At 40.8% G+C, this 21,586-nt stretch overlaps 1 protein-coding gene across 2 annotated transcripts in view; it reads left to right on the top strand.

The window, feature by feature from the left end:
* Positions 1–5,241, top strand: part of sec24b (SEC24 homolog B, COPII coat complex component) — a 32,703-nt gene extending 27,462 nt beyond the window's left edge. For both annotated transcript variants that reach the window (XM_083980368.1, XM_083980367.1), the window contains 5 exons: positions 333–470; positions 1,741–1,845; positions 1,969–2,061; positions 3,023–3,126; positions 4,087–5,241. In XM_083980368.1, coding sequence (XP_083836494.1) covers positions 333–470; positions 1,741–1,845; positions 1,969–2,061; positions 3,023–3,126; positions 4,087–4,201 — 555 coding nt within the window. In that variant the 3' untranslated portion in view covers positions 4,202–5,241. The remainder of the gene's footprint in view (positions 1–332; positions 471–1,740; positions 1,846–1,968; positions 2,062–3,022; positions 3,127–4,086) is intronic.
* Positions 5,242–21,586: the final 16,345 nt, after the last annotated feature.

The following is a 21,586-nucleotide window of genomic DNA, read 5'->3' as shown; positions in this document are numbered from 1 at the left end:
AGGAGGACTCAAATTAAAAAATTAAAATGCGGGATGAAGATAATTAGATAAAATAAATAAAAATCTATTTAAAAATGATAAAAAAGTTAAGATGAGACACAAAAAGATAAGAAAAGATGGGATAAAAGAGTTAAAACAGAAGAAGGTGTAAAGTAAAACTAAGAGCAGTAAAACTGTGAGATAAAATGCCACAGATTCACCTCCGAGGGTCACACACACACACACACACACACACACTCTACATAAAACGCATAAAACACCGTCTATAATTAAACCTGTAAACGAGTGAGAACCAGAAGGAAGTGACTTGTCATGTGATCGTTTCCCTGCAGCGAGCTCTGCGGACCGGCACCAGCACGCGACTGGATGAACGCGTCTTCGCCATGTGTGAGTTCAAGACGCAGCCGCTGCAGCAGCTGATGAGGATGGTTCACCCGGACCTGTACCGGCTGGACAACATGTCGGACCAGGTGGGATCAGAACCAGACCCTCTGAGGGAGGGGGGGGGGGTTAGTTTGAATTGAACTGGTCCTGAGCTATAGAACCAGTGGTGGAAGGATCCAGATGTTTCACTGAAGTTAAATCAGCAACATGTTTTACAAGTTCAACTTCTGCTTTTAAAGCTTCACTCTTATTAAAGCACATTAGTGTCAAAGGGAATCATACAAAATGGCCATCAGAACGTCGTTCACCATGTTTATTATCATTTTTATTAGTATGTTTAACATGAATCTGTATGTTTTGTGTCTATTTATCATAAATTAGAAAAGTAAATAGTAAAAATACAGCTGCTGGGTAAATGTAAAGTGGTCAGTACAGCGTTTATCTCTGAAGCTCAAACAGATACTGAAGTAAAAGTGCTTGCTTACATCGGTCACATTCAGTTTTTTTTTATAACTAATTAAGTAACTACATAATTACAATTACAAACCAATTGTAAAACATTGGGTTAGTTAGATAAGTACATAGTGAATATTAGAGGTGTGGGAATAATAAATGTTAAAATTCAAGCAGCACAGTTAATCACAATGTAATTGAAATTGCAAAATGACCAAACAAAAATCTTGAATTTGAACATTTTTAATGCAAAAATTCACACTAACATCACAACATCTGCTCATATAATCTCAATATATTTTTTATATTGTGCAGCCTGAGTTGTTTGGGTTTTTTTTTTTTCAGGCTAAACTAAACAAAACACAACTCCGCCCACACCAGTACGTCTTCCCCAGAATGAAGGAATAAATTAGCTCCATAAAATGCTTCTTTATAAAAGAAAAATAGATATTTATATAACTGTACACGGCATCTATACAGCATAAAGACAGGGAGCACGGTGAGAAGGGAAATTATCTCCAGAAATAAGACAGATCTGGCTCTAGAGGCCTTATCCCTCCAACACATGCGTAGCTCGACTCCTTTATTCACCTTTTATTTTGACAGTAGAGCTGGACAGAGACAGGAAATGGAGAGAGATAAGGATAAAGAGAGAGAGAGGAATGACAGCAAAGGGGCCGCTAGGTGGAATTGAACCTGGGACTACAGCTAAAGTGAACTGTTTGAGGCCCCGACATGCAGCCTCATAAAAACTCCTGCTGTGTGTTTTTTGTGTGTAGCTGCTGTTGTCACTATGAACTCAGCACATTAGTTGTAATTGATGTGATTGTGCTTCTGCATATTCAACCCTGTGGGGATCGAACCTGTTACTAACGAGCTGCTGTGTCCCTGTGCGTCCTGTAGGGGGCGCTGCACCTGAACGACACCGTGGTGCCGCAGCCTCCCCTGCTCCACCTGGCGTCCGACCGCGTGAGCAGAGACGGAGCGTTCCTCATGGACTGTGGCAGCGTAAGGAGATTTTTTTTTTATCGTCACGTTATTTATTCACGAAGGAGATGAAGTTTATTTCTGATCGATTATGTTTATATTTATATTTGTAGTTAAATTTATTTTATTCTCTTCCTGCTGCAGGTGTTTTACCTGTGGATTGGAAAATGCTGCAACGAGATGTTCATCAGAGACGTGCTGGGCTGCCCCAACTACGCCTCCATCCCCCCCAACATGGTGAGTATTATGGTAGAACGTATCGGATATCGTTTGAAGAGCAAGAGTGAGCTGAAAGCAGTTGGCGAGGAGTTTTAACGATTAGCATCCTTATGCTTTTATCGCAAATATTTAGTTTTAAAACTTTTAAGTTGTTGTATTTTAGACGACCCCAACTTTTGTTTATCCTGTTCAGCTGAAATATATGTTATAAATATATATTATTTTAATACTTTTTTATTCTTTTTCTACACTTTTTGCACTTTCAACTTATTTAAATTTCCAATTTGAAAGCAGCTCCATCTGTTTATATGAGACGACACAAAGTTGAATAATATTTTTCTTCTTATTTAATTTTAATGCATATTTATAGTGTATTTTATAGGAGCTGAATTTCTTATTTTCTATATTTTTGTTGTGCTCTTCCAACTATCCGTCCATTCACTTACTTTTTAAAACATTTTCTGGTTTAAAATGTGATGAAAAAAAAAAAAAAAGAGAAGTAAAGAGGTAACATATCAAAACATTAAATGTCCTGAGTGTCTGCAAAATGAAAAATAAAAGAATAACAATCATTATTAGTTCAGTCTGGTTCGTACTCCATGGAGGGAGGACGTTTCATCACATCAGTAAATAAACTGTGTTAAAGTGAAACGCGTTGTCGAACGTCTCCACACACACAAACGCTGCCGCCGCCCAGTTGTCACGCACACACACACTTCTCTAGAAAATGAGTCAGAGTTTTGCTCGACAGTCAGAGAGCGACCGTGTTTCTGTGTTTTCTGCTGCTGCAGCTTTTTAACACTCGGCCTAGAAAACTCTGTCACCTCCACACAAACAGCAGCAGTCAGCACCTGTGTGTTGATTTTATTCCTCCACAAAGGTGTGTGTGTCTGTCTGTGTGTGTCTCTCTGTGTGCGCTGCAGTAAAAACAAACCTTGTTGTTGTTCATGTTGTTGTTGTTGTTGTTGTTGAATCCCAGAGTCACATTCCTGAGCTGGAGACGCCGCTGTCCGACCGGGTGAGAGCGTTTCTGGACTGGCTGCAGGACAACCGGGCGTTCAGCTCCACGCTACACGTCATCAAGTAAGCACCACTAAGCACGCTACACATCTGGCCCCACATCTGCACCTGTAATGAACCCCAGACAGAACGCACCTGATACACGACCACAGATTTTTGTTGTTGTTTCCACTCCTGATTTTATTTTTATTTTTTTTATTTATTTGCCTAAGTTGAGAATGAAACATCTGGATGGAGACAGAGTCTGCTGTAAAATATTCTCATCAAATACACAATCCAACAACTCCAAAACGCTCTGGTGGACAAGTTGTGACCTGCACATTCACCACGCTATGAGATAATAACACAACGTTACCAGACAGAGTTGTTTTAGAGGTAAATTCATGCAAAACTTCTGATGCGCGTTGCCTTCAGGGGCAGTTTTTCAGCAAGCAGTCTCTGCATTTACCTCGAAAACGACTCTGTCTCGTAACGTTCTGTTATTATCTCATAGCGTGGTGAATGTGCAGGTCACAACTTGTCCACCAGAGCGTTGTGGAGTTGTTGGATTCCCTCATCAAACTCATCAAATACACAATCCAAGAAATCCCATGAGCCTCCGTAGCGTAGCTCTGAGCAGCTTGTGGCTCTGCTCCGACCTTCTAAAAACAGCTTGCACTGACAATGACTATAGGGATTATGGCAATGGGCCAATTTGCCAAAATGTTGACCTATCCCTTTAAACTTTATAGTCCGACTAAAACAGTTTTTTTCCTCTCAAAGCGAAGATCACTGACATTAGAGATTCTCCTGTCAAACTCACAGGAACTATTTTTGATATTTGTGAATCACTTTAGTCTCAAAAATGTCCTGTAGTTTTGAAAATCCACTTAATTTCCCAAAGGACAAAGTGATGTTTGACTTGTCTCGTCCTTCACTTATAGATGAATATACGTTGTTTAATGAGAAATTGGTGTTAAAAGAATATAATGATGTAATATAAAACCAAACTTTTAACGCTCTCTCTCTTTGTTTCTTCTTCAGGGACGACGCTTCGGCCAAATCCTCTTTCTTCCAGCAGCTGGTGGAGGATCGATCGGACTCGGCCTCTTCCTACCACGAGTTCCTGCAGCACATCCAGCAGCAAATGTCCAAGTAGGGCCACCGTCCTCCTGTCCTCCTCCTCACGCCCAGAGAAGACGCCGCCGCCGTCGCCGTCGCCGCTCCCGCTCCCTCCGGGTCGGGATCCTCCAACCGGCGCCGCAAAGGATTTTCAGTCTCGTAGAGTGAGAAAACTTAGAGTTTTTAGCCACCGACGGACTCCCACCGCTCCCTCAGACCCCCAGTCAGTCTTAGCGCCGAAAGCTCATTGGTCCGCCTCCATCTGAAGGTGAGGAGGGAGGGAGGGAGAGAGGGTGTAGATGTAGAAAACAGAACAGAAAAAGGAATAAATGAAGGATTGGTCACATGCCTGTCAGTCAGTCAGTCAGTCAGTCAATCAGTCAATCAATCAAATCAATCACTGGTTTCCCCCTCGTCACATCGGCTCATCGCTCACGAGAGAAGACGGGGAGAGAAGAGTCGAGCCAAGAAGAAGACGCCACCGCAGCTCGTTTTTTTTTAGTTTGACTTGTTTTTGTGAGCCTCACATGTAGCTAGTGCTCTCTCTCTCTCTCTCTCTCTCTCCTCCTCTCTTTCTTTCTTTCTTTTCTTTTTTACTTCATAATTTATTCCCTCTTCTCGCTCCTTCGGTTTTATTTTATTTTGAGACACTTGAATACACTGGAGAACAGAAACGTCCCCTTCTGTTGTTTTTTACCGGCTTGAGCTTTGAAAATACGCATGTCACCGTTTTGTTTGCTGCTACGACGACGACACTGATGACGACGACGATGACGAGTTTGGACGTTTGGGGGGGAAAAAAGCTGCCGTCGGCTCCGCTCCTCTTCTTCTTCTTCTCCTTCTTCTTCTTCCTCTTCTCTCCGCTCTGCTTTGTGAACTGGTTTTTTCATGTCGAGCTCAAACTTCAGAAGAAAAAAGAAAAAGCCTCTCTCCTCCTCTTCCTCCTCCTCTGTCAACAATCTTATTCTCATTTGTTTAATTTTGTTTTTTTCCAGGCGCTAACTCGAGTTGCTCTCCACTTTGTAACTATTGAAAAGAATCTTTTATGTGCGATAATTTATGAACCAGCTTATTAAATAAAAAACAAAAACAGAACTCGGCCTCTTTCATGCAGATATCTGTGGTTTCTAACAGAATAAAGAAATAACTTTTATTTACACACAGGCCTCAAACTGTCAGTGCTGCCATCATCACTGAAGCTGAGGACATTTCTCTCTTTTTGGGACCTAATTTTCTGACACTTTACAGCCAAACATGAGATTCAAATTTAAGTCTCCTAAGTAAATCAATAAACAATAATATAATGGTGAAGATCTGCTAGAAATTATTATATTGCGCTCTCCATTCAAAGCAGAAACTAGAAATGAAAAGTGTTTCTACTAGTGTTTCATCCACCTTACAGTGTGCCAATTCAGACTAGGTGTAAGATTAGGGAGGATAAATGAATTGTCCCAAAATAAATCTGTCTACAAAAGTGGCAACTGCAGATACGTGACACACACCGAGACACCAGAAATAACAGAACAATCACGTACAGTGACACAGATGTTCGAGCGTCAGCAGCAGCAGGTTCTTAAAGGGACAGTATGTGAGATTTACCCCCATCTAGCGGTGCGGTTGCATGTCGGCACGTATTCTTGCTGTTGCGTTTACGTAAACTCGGGCAGAAGTCAGAAAAACAACACACGCTGCATGTATCAGGATAAACAAGCCTCTATGTAAACAAACGGTCCGCCAGCACGAGGCAAAACAATACAGGCGTGACAATATGTTGTCATGGTGATGTCGTATTGTTTACCTGACCCACGTTTTACCGGCTTTCTCTCGTCGAGTAAAATAACATCCAGTTGGTTTGCCGACGGCGTCACTCACGGCGTCATTCAGGTGTCTGACTGCACCTGAAGGCAACACCAGTGCCTCCGTCCTTCCTCACACTAGCTACACGGTGGTGACAGTTTTAACAGGCGCTGTCTGGAAAACTTTCTCCCCGAGCCGAGAAGCTCCGGCGGCCCGAGTTTGAGGTTACTTACAGCCACGGTGACACTGAACGTAAAACATGGCGACATGGCAGAGAAGGTTCGGTGAACCCCCCCCCCCCTGTATGTTTGTAACGACTTGTAACATCTCATTCTAAGGTACGAGAAAGCGCTCGTTTGTATGCGGGCGCGATTCCACTTCAGTGAAATACGTATTTATGAAAGCGATATTTGATTTTTGTCAATAAAAAGCCAATAAAGTCCCATACTGTCCCTTTAAAGGTTGGGTCTGGAGTTTTGTGCCCAAAAATAAACACTAGACTTATACAAATGAAATCTGTCTGTGTGGTGGGGGCTGTATTTTGCCTGTATATTGCCTGTATTTTGGTATTTTGCTGTGTTTTGTTGTCCACGTGGACGTTTGTGGGTGGAGAGCGAGAGAGTCGGTGTTTTCTCTCCCGCCATTGACGGAGCTCAGGTGAAGCTACGTGCAGCAGAGTAGGAGGGCTCAGCTATGGCTGCTAGCCGCACTAGCTGTCTCTGATGCTAACAGGTGCTAGCACGTCTCTCTCTCAGCAGCAGCAGCAGTCAGGACCGCAAACGAAAAAGAAATACAGTCCGAGTGAAGCGATGGAGCCGCAGACCGATTCCCGACCGTCACCGACAACTAAAGCCTCGACTGGTAACAAGTATTAGGACCGTTGTGGTGAGCTAGCTCGATGCTAACTTCGGCTAGCGGTAGCAGTTAGCGTCTGTTGCTAACACCGGAGGCTCCCGGTGTTGTTGACAATCGGCTATCGGCCCACGGCTCCAGCTGTCTGGGGCAGGCCACTCTCGGAGCAGGAGGCTACACAGTTTAGCCTGAGAGGAGGGGCCGAGTTTCAATGTTTTGTTTACAAACTGCAACGAACAAAACTCCAGATTCTACCTTTAAACTCAATCTGAGAAACTGTCCTGTATTGATGAGGCTGAGTGTCGTCTGTTTGTGTCGGACAACTGGAAGCTGCGTTTTGTTTTTACGGAAAAGTATAAAAAGGAAGGAAACTGTAAATATGTCTCGGACGAGTGTGACGAGGATAAATTTAGATGCTGCTGAAACAGTTGTTTACAGATGTGAAGCTGCATCTTGTTTGTCGGCTGCTTTGGTTTCCTTTTGTTCAACGTCCCAGTTACAAAACTCTCAGAAAAAAGGCAAAGTTTCTAAAGACCAGACTCAACTAAGTAGCTACAGTATCTGCAGATGTTTTTTCTGAATATCCACGATGTGAATCTCCTGTTCCACCACCGCATCCTCAAGGTCAAAGCTCGGTTGCCCAAAGGTGTCGGGGCAGTTTCCCCCACATCATCATCACCAGCCTGAACTGTTGATGCAAACCAGGATGAACCTAGGATTTCACCAAACTGTGACCCGACCAATCCAAATGTCTCGGCAGAAATCAACCAGGCGACGTTTTTCTAATCTGTTATTGTCCAGCTTTTGGACAATTTTTGGTAACCCTTTAATTTACAGGCCGTTAGTTACGTGATAATGTCAAGAAATAACAATTAATTCGGTAGTAATGTCAAGAAATAGCCTGGAAATAATGGTCAATTTCATTCATAAAGGCAAAAGATCACACATGCTTTTCATACTTTTAATTTTTTGGGAAAGGCCAGAATTTTTCTCCACCAAGTCGTTGCAATTTACTGTTATTTCTGAGCTATTTCTACGCAATCAATCATTATTTCTTGGCGATATTTCTCGACATTACTATGAAATTGACCGTTATCTCTTGGCTATTTCTTGACATCATCATGTAATTAATGGCCTGTGAATTAAAGGGTAACCCAGTTAAGTGTTTTTTAGGCTTATTCCCTGTTTAAACACTACACAAGGTTGTTTGTCCAAACCTCAGTAGATCAGGGGGCCGTATTAAACTTCCCCCTCTCTCTGCCTCCCCGTTTCCTGTCTCTCTCAACTATCCTATCAACTAAGGGTGAAAAAGCCCCAAAAAATACACTTAAAAAAACAACAGTAGATCAGCAGTTTTTTGAAAAGCGCAGACCAGCGACCACGTCACATTCAAAGTCACTTAAATCACCTTTCTTCCTGTGCAAATTATGAGATTAACAATTGCAAAATGGTCATTAGATCCCGATTGCAACACTCAGGATTTCACAAAATGTTTAAGTTTGCAGTAATGTTTTTATCGTGACTCAAGTATCAGGATACTATTGTATCATTGGGTTTCTGTTGGTTCCCACTAGAGCTACTTTGCTCTGGGACCAAAACAGTCCTAAAAAAGTATTAAAGTACTAAAAACTTAAATTTGTAACTTGGCAATTTACATAAAAGATCAATACTTGGCATCTATGTATTGATAATTATTGCCACTTTTTTTTTGTAGCACACAAGAAAATCTAAATCAGTGCTTATAATAATCAGTAATACCCATTAATTTTATATATATTTATTTTCCAGCCTCTACACAGCTCTTCTCTAACAAACCTAACAAATTCGAGACGTATCTCTCTACTGTACGTCTCTGAGCTTTGTCCTGACGCCGAGCCTCTGAGACAACAACAGCGCTCAGGTCTGTACGTTCCTGCAGTCAAATCAGAATCACATGTGGAGGCCGGAGCAGCAGCATGACTGCGTCGTCTGTCGGTCTCTCAGCGAAATCTACACAAACACACACACTCAAACAAACAAACGTACACACTGAACCGATTCATCCACCGTTCACTCCTACCGACCGACAGATGCTGCCAAACATTCAGGATCGGACCGTTGAGAAGACGCATGATACTGAGTCCTTATCGGCGAACACTGGAGCATAGTCTGGAAGTTTTCCCATGAGTTTTTTTCTTTCTTTTTTTTTAGATACCCCCCCCCCCTAAAAAACACTTCATCCTCCATTAGTTAGTTTCCTTATTTGAGAGAGTGGAGCTGCTTTAAGACAGAGCTGTGAAATGAAATACTCTGCAACTAATCGTCTGTAGTAAACACACAAACTCTTCTCTCGCTCCATTTGCAAACAGATCTGGCTCCCAGATGCTGCTGCTGCTGTTGCTGTTTCTGCTTCTCATGGAAAACTGAACATTTTTCAACCTCTCTTGATGCCAACCAAGAAAAAAGAAGAAAAAAAAAAACAAAATTTTTTACATTCTCATTTTTCAGATTTTGGGGTAAAATGTGAGTGAACATGCTGCTGCAGGGAGAGAAACCACCTGGCTGGAGATGAGTGCTGCAGAGTCATTAAAAGGCATTTTGAAAAGCAGCATTTTACAAATCTAGGGATAATTGGATTTGTGCTGCCAGATGTTGGTCCTCCCTCCGCTCAGACAAATTAAATTCAGAGATTTTTCAAATCTGCTTCACTTCGACGTCATTTACGAGTTTCAGCTTCTCTTTCTCTCTCTCTTTTTTTTTCCACCCAACACACAAGCGAGTGCTGTTCTGACGGTTTATATTTAAACTCTGGCCTTCACATACACACACACACACACACACACCTCCAACGGTCCCACTCCCAGGCAGCGCCCCCTCCTCATCACCCATCCCACCCCCTCAGCTCCGGTCCAACTTTCCCTCTCACTACAGACCCTCTTTGATTTATTTATGATCATGAAGTCACAGTTTCCTCGCACAGTAATAATCCACGTAACGAGAGACCAAATGAAGTTAAACAAGGAATAAAAGCCTCAGTGAGAGCAGATGAATCCCCTCAGAAACATCAGTTATGCTTTTTTTTTTTTTTTTTAAGAAGTTTTTGCTTCTTCAACATCACATGGGAAGTTTTTGAAGGACTGAAAATCTGTCACATGTTTACGACGTGTTAAAGCTTTACAATTGAACGTACGACTCGTTCTGAACACAATCTCTCAGGAACGACTTGAGGATGTTTCTCTTTGAATTTGCGAGAAACCTTAATTTAAAGGTCCAGTGTGGAATAATTGTCAAGTATTTTTGGCAATATGTGAATATACTATCCATGAATACATTTGTATAAGTGTATAATCGCTATAATATAAAATTTGTTTGGTTTTCATAGCCTTAGAATTATTCTTTTATATCTTTATATCGTGGATATATCTATCTTTAGAGAGTGTCGCCATCTTGTGCCGCCATTTTTGTACGGCAGCCTGAAGGGAAAATCCATCCATTGTGTTCATAAATAAACCAACAAAGAAGGCGGCGAAAGGAAAGAAGGCAGCAGACATATCGTAAAATGGTTTAGATCTTCACCTCGTCGCTCCATGCTCCTGAACGCTAGATATCACGGTTTTACACACTGGACCTTTAATGTCTAAAACAAACTGAAATTTAAAGGTCAAAGGTCATTTTGACCTGACAAAAACCTGTTTTTGGCCCTAATTTGAGTTGCATGCACTAATTATATCACAGCAGCTGATGTTGTGGTGGAATTTAATAATGATCAAAGTGTTTTTATTGTGTTTTCATATTTACACAACACAACAAACATCCCATTCAGAAGACGACAGAAGAAGACTCAAAATATACAACTACAGACAAAACAGTAACAGAACAGATCGTACTAATACCAGACATCAGACACTCTTGGGTTAAAAACTGAAAAATAAAATAGAATAAAAATAGCTGCCAAAACTAAGATGGAGCAGATGGTAACTCGTGTTTAAAATAATAAATAAAAGGTCTTGCAATACCTTCTAGAGTTGCCCTGCAAAGTGTTGTGATACAATTTAATCTTATACTGTATATCAAAGGTCGATTCAATGTGACAACATACAATGTTCATATTGAGCCTAATGAGTTCTGAGCAGCAGGTCACCGGTTCGATTCCCGACCGGCTGAACCCTTTCCTGTTTTTATCCCCTCGACTCCCTCTCTGTCTCTACTCTCCTTATCAAAGAAACCTTCAAAAACTTAAAATGAATAAACACATAGAAAAGAGAAGAGTGGCAACAGGAGGATGTCGCTGCTCAGCCCAGACTCCTGTAAAACCAAGATATCATCACAGTAAAGTTTCTGTTTGAACTAAATAAACTTTATCAGTGACAAGGAAATGAATTATGCTCCCAGATAATTATGAGAAACCAACCAATGTTAGTCTTTGTTCATGGGAAAATATCAGCACAACATTAAATAAACTTTAATGACTAGTTTGTTTCCAGATAAAGTTGCGTCACCGAAGGAAAAACACCTGCAGCAGCTGATATTCATCTATTAATGTCACATATTATTATTCATCCTGAGCAGCTGCAAACTATGGAGGTACATTTGTGCCTTTGTTATTCAATCAAAAAAAGTTGATTTAAACAAAAAAGGTATTTTCAAACTTCACTTCAATCAACACAAACAAACAAACAGACCTTTCAACCAAAGAAAAAAAGGGTTCGAATGTAAAAAAAAAAATATTTGAGAACCCAAAAATTGCAAATGAGCACTTTTTTCCTTTGATTTAGAAGGTTTTTTTTTATTGATTTGGTGAATTAAGATTTAGTTTAGTTTGGATTAAAGTCATCTTTTTTGTATTTGGGCCATATGGGTAGAATATTTGTGTCTTTATTATTCAATCAAAAAAAAACAACGTTGATTTAAACAAAAAAGATATTTTCAATCAAATAATAACTCACTTCAATCAAAAAAAACCTTTTCAATCAAAGAAAAAAAGGGCTCAAATGCAATTTTTGGGGTCTAAAATATATTGTTTTGCATTCAAACTTTTTTTTTATTGAAGTGAAGTTTGTTTTGATTGAAAATATATTTTTTGTTTAAACTACCTTTTTTTTTTAATATAATAAAGACACAAATGTACCTCCATAGAAAACCTGTGTCACCGGTTTGTTTTGATACTGTAGACGAGTGATGACAGTGAGCAGGTTGTTCAGTTGGGTGGAGCTTCCCTCATCACCGACTTTAGTTTTGACTTGAGACGACCGTTAGAAGAAGATAAGGCCTCCGCTCTGCCGCCGCCGCCCTCCACATCTTACTCTTTCCTTCTCTGAAATCAAAACGAACTATTGGGACTCGCACGCCGCCCTGGTCTCGTGCTCTCGGAGGTTATCTGCCTGTGATACGAGCTCTGCCGTCTGGTTGGGGGTTGGGGGTTGAGGAGGGTTTCTCTTGGCTGTGCTCAAAGGCGGTTTCTGTGCTGGTCCTGTAAGCAAACAATGGGCTTTTGTTGCAGCAGATATACTTCAGATAGACCCGGGCTGCAGTCAAAATAGAGAGAGAGAGAGAACTACTTTTTGAAGTCGGCGAGGGAAAAATATTTGAGTCTGAGGCCAGATAAGGACCTCGTGCCTTGTTTTTCTGCCTGTGGTTCGGTACGAGACACAGATGGTTTATTTAAAATGCGGTTGCGTGTTTTGTCCGTAGCTCTCTTTCAGGGAGGTTTGTCCTGTGGAGTTCATTACTTGTGGTTCAACCTCAGAAGTTTCCATAAGCGCTAAAAGACAACAAAAGGACCGGTTTCACAACACCTGTCTGTGAAAGCAGCATTGATGTGTTTTTTTTTATCCGTCGTCACGTCCTCTTTACCGCCACGCCCTCCACGCTTTGTTACGAACAAACACCGCTGTTTGTTCAGCTTTCCTGCAGCCAGCCACCGGCCCCCGTGGCCCCTCGTGGCCCCGGCTGACCGTCGTCCCTCCGACCTCCTGATCAGGCTGCTCGGCTGCCAGGAGGAAGAAGAAGTAGAAGAAGAAGAAGAAGAAGAAGAAGAGTTTGTTTTGATGAGCATTCCTCCTCAGATGGCCCCGAGTCCTCAACTTGAACCACATGCAGAACGACTTCAGAGAGAACAACTGCAGCGGCGCCATTGGTGGAGGCCTCAACACGCACAACATACCACACACACACACACACACACACACCAGAGCCCAGCAGTGTGTGTTGGACCTCGTTTCATCCTGTGAGGCTCAACTAAAGGAACTTAAAATCATGAGATGAGCCTTAAACATCTCCTGTAATAACTCCCACATCCTCCAGATCACATGTTAATGATCATACTCAAGTTAATACAGTAGTTAGATTCATTCTGCTGCCAGTTTCTGTCTGGATGTCTTCAATCAGAACTAAGTGAAGTTGAAGATTGGATTTCAGAAACCTTATAAGGACTATTTAACAATCTATGGAAGCCTAAAGTGGACATATTCACACATTTTATTCCCTTAGAATTTCCCAGTAACCCTTTAATTTACAGGCCGCTAATCACAGTACGTGATAATGTCAAGAAATAAGAAGTAATTGCGTCATACTGTAATGTCTAGAAATAGCCTAGAAATAATGACCAATTTCATATAAATGTTGAGAAATGTAGCCAAGATGATTGATTATGTAGAAATAGCCCCAGAAATAACGGTCCACTGCAAAGACTCTGCAAAATTCCTTCCCAAAAAATTCAAAGTATGAAAAGCATGTGTAATCTTTTGCCTTTATGAAAAACATGACAATACTATGAAATTGACCATTATTTCTAGGCTATTTCTGGACATTATCACGCAATTAACAGCCTTTAAATTAAAGGCTTACCTTTTTTCCTTAGATGTCAACATCTTGATCACGTGACAGTGTGGTGCAAAAATTCACCACACCAGGTTTTTTTCCAATTTCCAGAGACACAAAAACTTGACTAATGCTAAGCTAGCAATACATATTTGCAATAATCATATCTGAATCATGTGATAGTGGTGTTATGATAAACCAAACAAACTTATTTTCAAACAACAGGTAGCTGCTGTCTTCATAACTTCTAATAATCAAGAAGCTTTGAACAAACAGTCCAGAAACACTTATTTGTTATCCGGAGTCACGGTGATTTGAACTCTCAGGGCCACTGTAGTTCTGTCTACAGTGAAAATATAAGAAATGCACCTTATTATTATTGTTATAAGTTGTATTTTGCATGTAATTTTTTACATTTTTTAAGTCTTCCCTCTGACATTTTTGGCACTAATCCCTGTCTGTTTCCTTTGATACACTTTTCTGCCGTAATTCAGAGAATTCCCCCATTGTGGACTGACGTCAAGACAAAGTGAGTAATCTGGAAGGTGCATTTTTCACAATTGTTAAATGGAAAGATAATTTTAGGAAGTGACACAACACTAACCTGAATGTTATTTTCTCAAAGGGCGGGCTCATGTAGAAACACCCACACTGTGTTTTAAAGGTTTTTCAAGTCCTCAAATTGTTCAGAAAAACCTCTGTTTTTGCTTAAACAAAGACTTTTCTGCTTTTCAAAGCTGCAAATCTTTGGCTCAACTGTTTTGTTTTTGGAGTTCAGTGGACTGAGAGCAGCTCTTTCACAGCTCCTTTGGTGCCTCTCCATAACAAGGTGGCACTTCTTCAGTCTGCTGCTTTTGCACTGTTGCGTTTGGCTGGCGGCAGCAGCAACTGGTGGGCTTCAGCCTTGACCTCCTCCCAATAGTCGTTATACCGAGGGCCCCCGGCGTTTGACGTGGAATGTATAAATCCACCCTGTTACGTAACAGATCCTGCCTTTACGCTGCCAGCTTACAGCTCCTCGAAACCTTCTGCTTCCTCTGTATTGGTTGGATCCCCAAACCAACTCAGGAAGTTGTTCCCTGCTGTCAAGTCTTGGCTTCCCCTTTCTGGCTGTTGAAACGTCTTCAGCACTTCCTCTATGAATGCCAGCCCGAGTAACAAAGAAGAACAAATGGAAAATATCCAGATAGAAATCTCTGTGTCGCCATCCATGTTTCTACAGCGCAGCAGTTGTGCCACTGTGGTTCAGGATTCCCATCCCAGCGGGGGCAACCACGCTATAAATATACCCACACATGTTGGTGTTGAAATCCAGATTGGATTTGAAAACAGATTGGATTAGTTGGACAAACATTTAGAGCAGGGGCTTCTCTGAAGAAACTCCAGCCAGTGAGCTGCAGCTTTTCTGGCTTGACTGAAAAATTAAAGACAATCTGTGAGCTACATGTTCACAAAATTGTCAGCAAACCAGCTGTTTTCTGAACTAGTCTACTTGCCAGCCCATAGGGCCCCATTGTGAACCCGGAAATGTTGAGTACCCCAAAGTTTTATGTTAGAAATAGATAGTATGGGTCCCCAGTATTCAGAAACTGCCGGATGCTAACTTATATATATTGGGCAATTAGCATAACTGACATAATTAGCATAAATTTGCATAATTGCCTATATGGGCAATATTTCAACAAAATTGACTTGGCTGATCTGGGCAATATTGGAGTGGTTTTAGGGGTTATTGGTGATGCTGAATCCATTTCTGACATTTTCAAAATTCAAAATGGCTGTCTAAACCGGAAGTGACCTGATTTTAACCGCCAGTGGGCCGATTTTGATGGATTTCAAAATCTGGTCATCGGTTTAGATATATATATATAAGTTAGCATCCGGCAGTTTCTGAATACTGGGGACCCATACTATCTATTTCTAACATAAAACTTTGGGGTACTCAACATTTCCGGGTACTCATTGTTGGCAAGTAGACTAAACACTTAAGTAAGGAGGTATCAAAGAAACAGGTAACTGTGAGGTGACCCCCACAGCAGACCCAGCAAATATTATCTATACTGATATTCATGTTCCCCAGATGGTAATGATTGGTGCCGTCTTGAGGATTTAGCTTTGTATCGCTAAATCATGACAGCTATTGGGAACGATTTGGTACAAACATTCAACGTCGACCAGGATGAACTTCAGTAACCTGACCAACACTGGGCCCAAACTTTAATATGTCTAGTACTCGGGTAAATGACCTTAATACCTGCAGAACTTCCCATTGACGTAGACATTGAAGCTGGTATCATGGTGGTAGACTCTTAAAGGGATAGTTCAACATTTTGGCAAATTGGCCCATTGCCATAATCCCTATAGTCATAGCAGTAGGTTTGTTACCTTTAATTGTGGTGGAGCAGACTCCTGAGCTGCTCAGAGCTACACCACGGAGGCTAATGGGATTTCTTGGTCTCCATCATCAAACTCAGCAAATATACAATCCAACAACTCCAAAACGCTCTGGTGGACAAGTTGTGACCTGCACATTCACCACACTATGAGATAATAACAGAACGTTACGAGACAGAGTTGTTTTCAAGGTAAATGCAGAGACTGCTTGCTGAAAAACTGGAACGTGCATCAGCGGTTTTGCATGAATTTACCTCTAAAACAACTCTGTCTGGTAACGTTCTGTTATTATCTCATAGCGTGGTGAATGTGCAGGTCACAACTTGTCCACCAGAGCGTTTTGGAGTTGTTGGATTGTGTATTTGCTGAGTTTGATGATGGAGACCAAGAAATCCCATTAGCCTCCGTAGCGTAATGAACCTACTGCTATGACTATAGGGATTATGGCAATGGGCCAATTTGCCAAAATGTTGAACTATCCCTTTAAGTTGTGTCCCAGTCATAGGTCCCAGTTCAAGGATGTTTGTGGTTGTTTCCATTTGTAGCCGAAATAAGATGGTATGGTCTTTTTGCTTTGCATTACCAGCTGTGCCAGCTCTTAACCTTTGTGTCAAAAGTTCCTGTCACCAACTGTAGCAACACTTACAACTGGTGACAACAACATTTAACATTTGGCATGGAATGAATCTTAGGTATTGGTTGTACCTAGATGGATCTCGGTAGGATCCCATAGGACCCATGCTGACATGGCAATCCAGATAGTTGTTTTTTTGGGTGTTGATCAGTTTTCAAATGCTGCCTCCAAAAGATACAACCGCTTCATTGGGAAACACCAGTGGTTTTGCTAGCAGAGTGACTCAGGGTACAGTAATACTGGGTAATGAGGTAATTCACTCACCTTTTACAGATCAATAACGTCATGGTCATGTGTGCAAGCTTGAGACCATTAGATCTGAAAACATGAGTTATAGTTATTCTCCCTTTAAGTTTCTTCTGATTACAGATCTGTTATTCACAGTTTTTTTTTTAAATGCCTCCAACCATGTGTGTGTGTCTGTCAACAGCAGTTCATTGTAAACACTCAGGGAGACGGCAGCCACGTTTCCGCCCCTCTCAGGTCAATGTGAATTAGATTCTCCATTCCCAGATGTTTTTGTTTGACGAGTGGGTGGGTGGGTGAGTGAGTCGCTGGGAGCTGAGACTTATGTAAGGGCCATGTGCCGACCATGACTCCCAGCCAACATAATGAACTGCCTCCTCCGGGCATCGGTCCTGACTCGCAGCCGCTCTTTAATGAAAACAAGGCTGTGTGAATTACGAGGGTTAAACGATGAGGACAGGGGGACGAGGGTGGTGAGACTACCAGAGATCTGCTCTCCCTGTTTCCCACAGGAGCCTGAGATTTATTAATAGTAACCTACTGTACATATTTGATTCTCCATGGATTTACTGTCTCACGAGGAGGATGAGGCTCCACTTCTCTACACAAACTTCAGTGTTTGTCTTGGATTTAGTCCTCCTTTCCTGCTCCTCAGGTCCCTGCTTAAACAGGCTCTTGCCATTTGTTGCCTTTTTTTTAACAGACACTGAGATGTATTCATGAAAACCTGACATTATCCATTCCTGTTTCATGAAAGTCTCAAAGCAAATTAGCCACTGGCCAACTCCTATCTGTTTATCTCCACTCGGGGATGGAAAATATCACTGTCAACAACCACCACTATTAGCTATGGGCCTAGTAATCACTTTGTGTTTGTTTAATATACAGACGGATGACAGGAAACAGGAAAAACCAACATCTAGTGTCTCAGTATTGTTTTGGGTCACTACAGTACATGCTGGAGGACAAACACCTATCTTCCTACAGATTTTCCCTTGTTTGGTGTTTTGAAGATGGTGGTGGTGGACGCTGGTGGTCCAAAGCCTCCCATAGATCTCTGTGTGGTCTGCTGGTCAAACAAAACAAGGGATTTCATGGCAATCAATCAAGTATTAATGAAGTTTCATGTTGTGTTTTTGGCCCAACCGATTAGGTGGTTTGGGGGTATATTGGCTCAACATTGTAGGACTTCTTGTTTGTTAAACCACAGATTCTTGATTTGTGGCATGCATGCAACAGTTTGGGTAACCCTGGTCAAAATTTCTGTTAAAGTAAACAGTTTAGCAAGTGGACGATGAAATGATCTCCAAAAGGCGCATAAAGTTATGGATGGCACATTCCCTTTACATTTTAAACAACATATATACATTTTCAAAATGACAGAAAATGAAAAGGGCGAGCAGCAAAGGTTTGGCCACCTGGCATAGTCAGTACCTATAGCCCCCTCCTTTGGAAACTATCACAGCCTGTAAATAGTAAATATCTTGTCTGATTCCTTGGTACCTGAGATACCCGAGAGCTCAAGTCTCCTGGGTTTCCCATTCTTTTGCAGGCTGCTGCTTTGTTTCCCTTTCTCACTCTAAAACTGTAGAAAACAAAAACAATACACTGATATTGCTTAAAATATTGAAAAAGAGTGTTTCATGTTTAACTTTATGCCTTTTGGAGATCATTTCATCTTCCACTTGCTGAACTGTTCACATTAACAGATATTTTGACCAAGGGGTGCCCAAACTTTTGCACACCACTGTATAAAAAGATTCACTGTGGTGGAGCTGTTTAACGCTACTTCTGATGGATCTGACACCTGGATTAATGTAACTGCTCTAGTTTTTCCATGACTAATGAATAGGCCTAAGTGTCAAGTAACAAAGTCCAACTGGTGAGAGCCCATCTGAGATCATACATTACAAGCTTATTCAGGCTGTAAACGCTGTCGTCCTCGTAAAATCAATCATTACATTAGTAGGAGCTGTTATTATATTTACATATGTCTCACAGCTTTGGCAGTAACCGCCCTGTCTTCTTCCGTCTCTCCATCTCTAATGGAAACACTGACAGGTAGACTGCAGTGACATTGTGCTACTGATGTCATGACGTCAGCCTCTGACTGTGACAGTAAACAGCTGTGACTCCGGCCGAGCATCTGTATACGAGTGGAGAAATCACAGTAAAGCTGCAGTGACGAGGCGTTAGTAGCCGGGGAGTTTGACGCGTGCTCCTGTACTTAGGCGTAAAAACAACACTTTGCAACATGCCTGCACAGGATGCGGCCGTCGTCTGCGAGGAGATGATCCCATGTCTCGCTGCAGGAATGCCACATGGGATCTTCAGTGATTCACACTTTGTCACGAGTGTGCGATCACCTCAGGGCCGTTTTATCCTCGCAACAGAAATCACATCCTGAGGGATCGTGAAGCTCCGTCCCAGAGAAAACTGAGTCACGTTCTTTATTTTCACATGGATTATGTTCAGTCAGATCAGTCTGATGTAACTTTCACAAACAGTTGTTAGATATTTATAAGATATTTCCATCTTTCATGTCCCATGTGCAGCTTCTGGTCACGTAAATTAATTATAAATGTGGACATCCCTTTTGAATCTCATCAATAAAGGTAGTTAAGTGGTGTGTGGATATAAATAAGAATTCATTATACGTTTGATTACACTTATCAAACTCAATTATAGACCATCTTTATTATATATAATGAAAATGTAAACAAAAAAACAAGCAAAAACCAATTGAGCATCAATGATATCAATATAATTACAAATAATGACCCATAACAATCAGACTTCAAGTGTATTCACATACAGACTGCTCCATATGTCATGCCCCAACTATATACTAATTATGTACAGTACGAGCACAACATACTAATTGCCGTATACGGATTTAGAAACTGAAATATAATGATTAATTATATTAATTCACATTTGTTCCCATCACTAGTTGATTTTCCATTCAGTCGCACCATGTTTAATCTGCACATTTGTCATTTTCCCCACAATGAACAGACTTAAATACAATATACTACCTATATTACCAAACATAAACTTCTACAGTAAAATGTTTTGTTTTTCTTAACAAGCCAATAGTAAATGACTGTTTGATAGAGATTAATATGTACCAGTGGAGTGTGTCCTGGTCACATACTGTAAAGAACGTGTCTTCTGAACGTCAAACATGAAGATAAAGAGAACAAAGTGAACTGATGCTATGGAGCGTTTCTTATCCTCCAACATGCTGATGAGTGAAGTGAGTGTTTCAGTTTTATCTGGAGAGTCGAGGAGTCGACTCGCTGATAAATCTGCTGCTGAGAAACGTGTTGAGCTGGAAAGACGACAGCAGTGGATGTAAATAGTGACTTGTCCTACAGATAGAACAGTGAAGAATGAGATCACCGCTGGACGAGCTCATCTTCACCTCCACACTGTCATTAGTCAGTCTGCCTGCTCTACTTTGAACTAAAAACAGTTTCAAAAAACGTGAAAACAATATGTGAAGGTTTTTCTGTCTAAATTAGTTGTAATTGTTCGATTTTTTTTTTGTTTATGTTTATGTCAGGGCCTCATCGAGACTTTAACTTTGTTAAAATCAGGAAAGAGAAAAGGACCTCATCTTAATTTAGGTGTGAATAAAACTGGAGAGTATGTGTCAGATTAAAGTCAGTTTTACAAATCAAATTTGACTTTATTTCTGATATAAAACACACACGATGTTGTCACAGTAACAGGAAGTAAATACTCTCATCAGCAATTTTGTCAGTTTTTCAAAAACTTTACAATTTTGAAAGACCCCATTCATACAATTACTTAATAATTAATAATATCCTCATGGATTATTGTTATGCTGCTGGGAGGTGCTGAAAATGTAATGTAATGGATAAATAATCAAAATCCTTTTTGCCTCATATCATTTCAGTCTTATAATTTAAAATATGTGCTGTAGAAACTTGAGTTTGTACCATTTGCAGGTTTCAAAACAATTTCAACATTCACTAATTGCAAATTAAACCATAAATTAGGGATGACATTAAGTATCATTAAGTGAACACTTTTTCCCTTTTTTGAATCAGAAATGCAATGAAACCCATTAACTTCAGTTTCCGAAAAGTAGATATTTATGATGTTTTCATAATCTGTTGACTTCTGTTGTGAGGGAGAAACCATGACTCATTCGTTACTGCTATAAAGTATTAACAGTATTAATCACAAGTGTGTGACGTTCTGGTCGCACAAGGTCGCTGACATTTACGGACACAAATCCTGCCTCATGAATGACTTCACTATCTCTGACACTGACTGGAAATAAAAGGTTGTGACCTCCTGCGATATTTTTACTCTGGGCCACTCACTGTTATCATAGTGTTTCTCTATTTCTGGCTCCAGAGAAGTCCTGTTATTCCACATGTAGTAGGCAGAAAAGCAGCAGCAGGTCACTCATTTATCAGGAGATTTAATGGTTTTCAGACCAAACACTTTGCTCAGTAACTGGAGGATATTTGTTTATTGCCAAAATAAACTCCTCCATGTGATTCAGCAACAAAAAACTTGCTTTTCTTGTTGCAACATTAGTGCAGAAAAAGTGAAGTAACATGACACAGTCAGTTTATCTAAAGGTCTAACTCCAAACATAAATCCAACAGTTAATAAGATTCATTATAATCATAGTTTACATGAGTTTAAAATCACTGACAC

The sequence above is a fragment of the Trachurus trachurus genome, assembly GCF_905171665.1.
Source record: "Trachurus trachurus genome assembly, chromosome: 10".
Taxonomy (NCBI): domain Eukaryota; kingdom Metazoa; phylum Chordata; class Actinopteri; order Carangiformes; family Carangidae; genus Trachurus; species Trachurus trachurus.
This window is presented reverse-complemented; position numbering and strand designations above follow the sequence as displayed.